At 41.2% G+C, this 2,170-nt stretch overlaps 1 protein-coding gene across 1 annotated transcript; it reads right to left on the bottom strand.

The window, feature by feature from the left end:
- Positions 1-314: 314 nt before the first annotated feature.
- LOC101355513 (olfactory receptor 4N5) lies at positions 315-1,924 on the bottom strand. The gene has a single exon (XM_012555259.2). It carries the CDS (start codon positions 1,883-1,885, stop codon positions 959-961), a length of 927 nt encoding a protein of 308 aa, XP_012410713.1. The 5' UTR covers positions 1,886-1,924; the 3' UTR covers positions 315-958.
- Between the last annotated feature and the right edge of the window lie 246 nt (positions 1,925-2,170).

The following is a 2,170-nucleotide window of genomic DNA, read 5'->3' as shown; positions in this document are numbered from 1 at the left end:
ATTGTACTCTAGTTTATAAAGTTGTTTCCCAAGAAAGTACATGTTAAAAATACTATATTGCTGTACATGTATACTGGTACTGAACAATTGAATATATGGATGGCGGTTGGTTAGATACAGGTTTCATACTCTTGAGTGCAAATTTACAGACAAGCTAGAAGAGGACGCTAGAATCATCATGGATTAGAGTTTGAGATATCAGTTTGAACTCCTGTTTAGCTTAATAAAGACACAGATAGTTACATATAGAAATGCTTATAGATATGGGTGTGTACACGAGTTACTATACACAGATATATTTTCTTGCTTTGCCAGCTGAGAGGGCCTAGAAGTAATGGTACCATAGTAGCAAGGGGCACACTTAGACTTCTTAACATTGCCTAAAATTAAAGATTTTCTGCCTACCAGTCTCTCCAATACCATGAAATTTCTGGCACTTTTACAGTACTAACTACATTTCAGCTACTCTGATCTTTATATCTTCAAATGTATCAAACTCATAAGATCTTCATGTCTGAATACTGGTCATTTTCTCTGGCTATAATTTAATTGCATGGTTGACCCTTTCATGTCATTTGGATATCAGCTAACATACCACTCAGCAAGACCTCGCTTGACAACCAAAAGTAAACTAACTACCTCTTCCCCACAGTCAAACTCTAGCATAACATTATTTTCAACTTGCGTCAGGGCACTGTCTCTTTCTGAAATTATTGTTATTTGCTTGTTTAATATTTTAACCTGTATTTACCCATTGAATGTAATTTCAGGAGAAACAGAATCTTACCATCTTACCTGTCTCATTCATATGACTAGACTAGTGCCTGCAAATTGGAAGTGCTTAATAAATGTCATATTTCCTAAATGACTGACTGATTCAGTGCATGAATGAATAAATAATTTAATAAATGTCAGTTAGACTTTCTCATCTCTTGATTTTCTCATTCTCCTATTCCATTCAGCAAACGATGTGCCTATTCAACAACCTCCTCACAGAAGCTTTTACTTCCTGGTTGCGAAGGGTATAAATCACAGGGTTCATCAAAGGAAAAATTACTGTGTGGAAGACAGAAATCACTTTGTCAGCTGGGAAGGCCCTGAAGGGGCGAGTGTAGATAAAAATGGCAGGTCCAAACATGAGAAACACGATGATAATGTGAGTGGTACATGTGGACACAGCCTTGTTCTTCCCTTCAGAACAGTGCCCCTTTACACGGCACAGGATGACAGCATAGGAGGCCAGAAGACCCAGGAAACACAGCAGGGTGAGCAAGCCACTATTGGAGACCATAAGGAGCTCCACTACAAACGTGTCTGTGCAGGCCAGCTTGATGACCTGTGGGACATCACAGAAGAAGTTATCCAGCTGGTTTGGGCCACAGAAGGGCAAATGTAGGATAAGGGCTACTTGAACAATGGAATGGGCAAAGCCCCCAAGCCACAGAGCCAATAACAAAGCATAGCAAACTCTAGGTTTCATGACAGTTGAATAGTGTAAAGGCCGACATAAGGCAACGTAGCGGTCAAAGGCCATCACAACAAGAAGGAACATCTCCCCTGCTCCAAGGAAGTGCAAGAAAAAGAGCTGAGTGATGCAGCCTCTGTAGGAGATCACCTTCTGCTCAGCCAGGAAGTCTGTCAGCATCCTTGGAGCCACAATGAAGGAGTATGATGCATCCAGGAAGGCTAGGTTGCTCAGGAAGAAGTAGAGGGGGGCTGTGAGGCTAGGGTCTGATTTTATAGTAAGAATGATGAGGAAATTTCCAGGGAGAATGATGAGGTAGAAAATTAAGACTAGCACAAAGACCAGGAGTTGAGCATCTTGAGACTGGGTCAGACCAAGAAGAATGAACTCTGTCACCACTGTGCTGTTCTCTCTCTCCATGGCTCCTCAGTCTATGGAATAACAAAAAGCAAGTTGTTGTCTGTTATTATATTCACCCTTTTATATATTCCATAGCTCCTTTCCAGTTAAAAATAATGTTTATCACATCCAGTGCTTCTCCACCTTGAAACAACTAACAACCAATGCCCCCTCACTTTCCCATATCCTGGATAAACTCATCTACCCTTCATTTTCCTGATGCCACGCTAAGAGCAATGTGACTGCTCTCACATAGGACTCAGAGATGCCCATGCCTTCGGATTGGTACATACTTTGCTCGAGGTA

The sequence above is a fragment of the Trichechus manatus genome, unplaced genomic scaffold (assembly GCF_000243295.1).
Source record: "Trichechus manatus latirostris isolate Lorelei unplaced genomic scaffold, TriManLat1.0 scaffold00035, whole genome shotgun sequence".
Taxonomy (NCBI): Eukaryota; Metazoa; Chordata; class Mammalia; order Sirenia; family Trichechidae; genus Trichechus; species Trichechus manatus.
The sequence above is the reverse complement of the archived record's forward strand: the minus strand, read 5'-3'. Positions and strand labels throughout refer to the sequence as shown.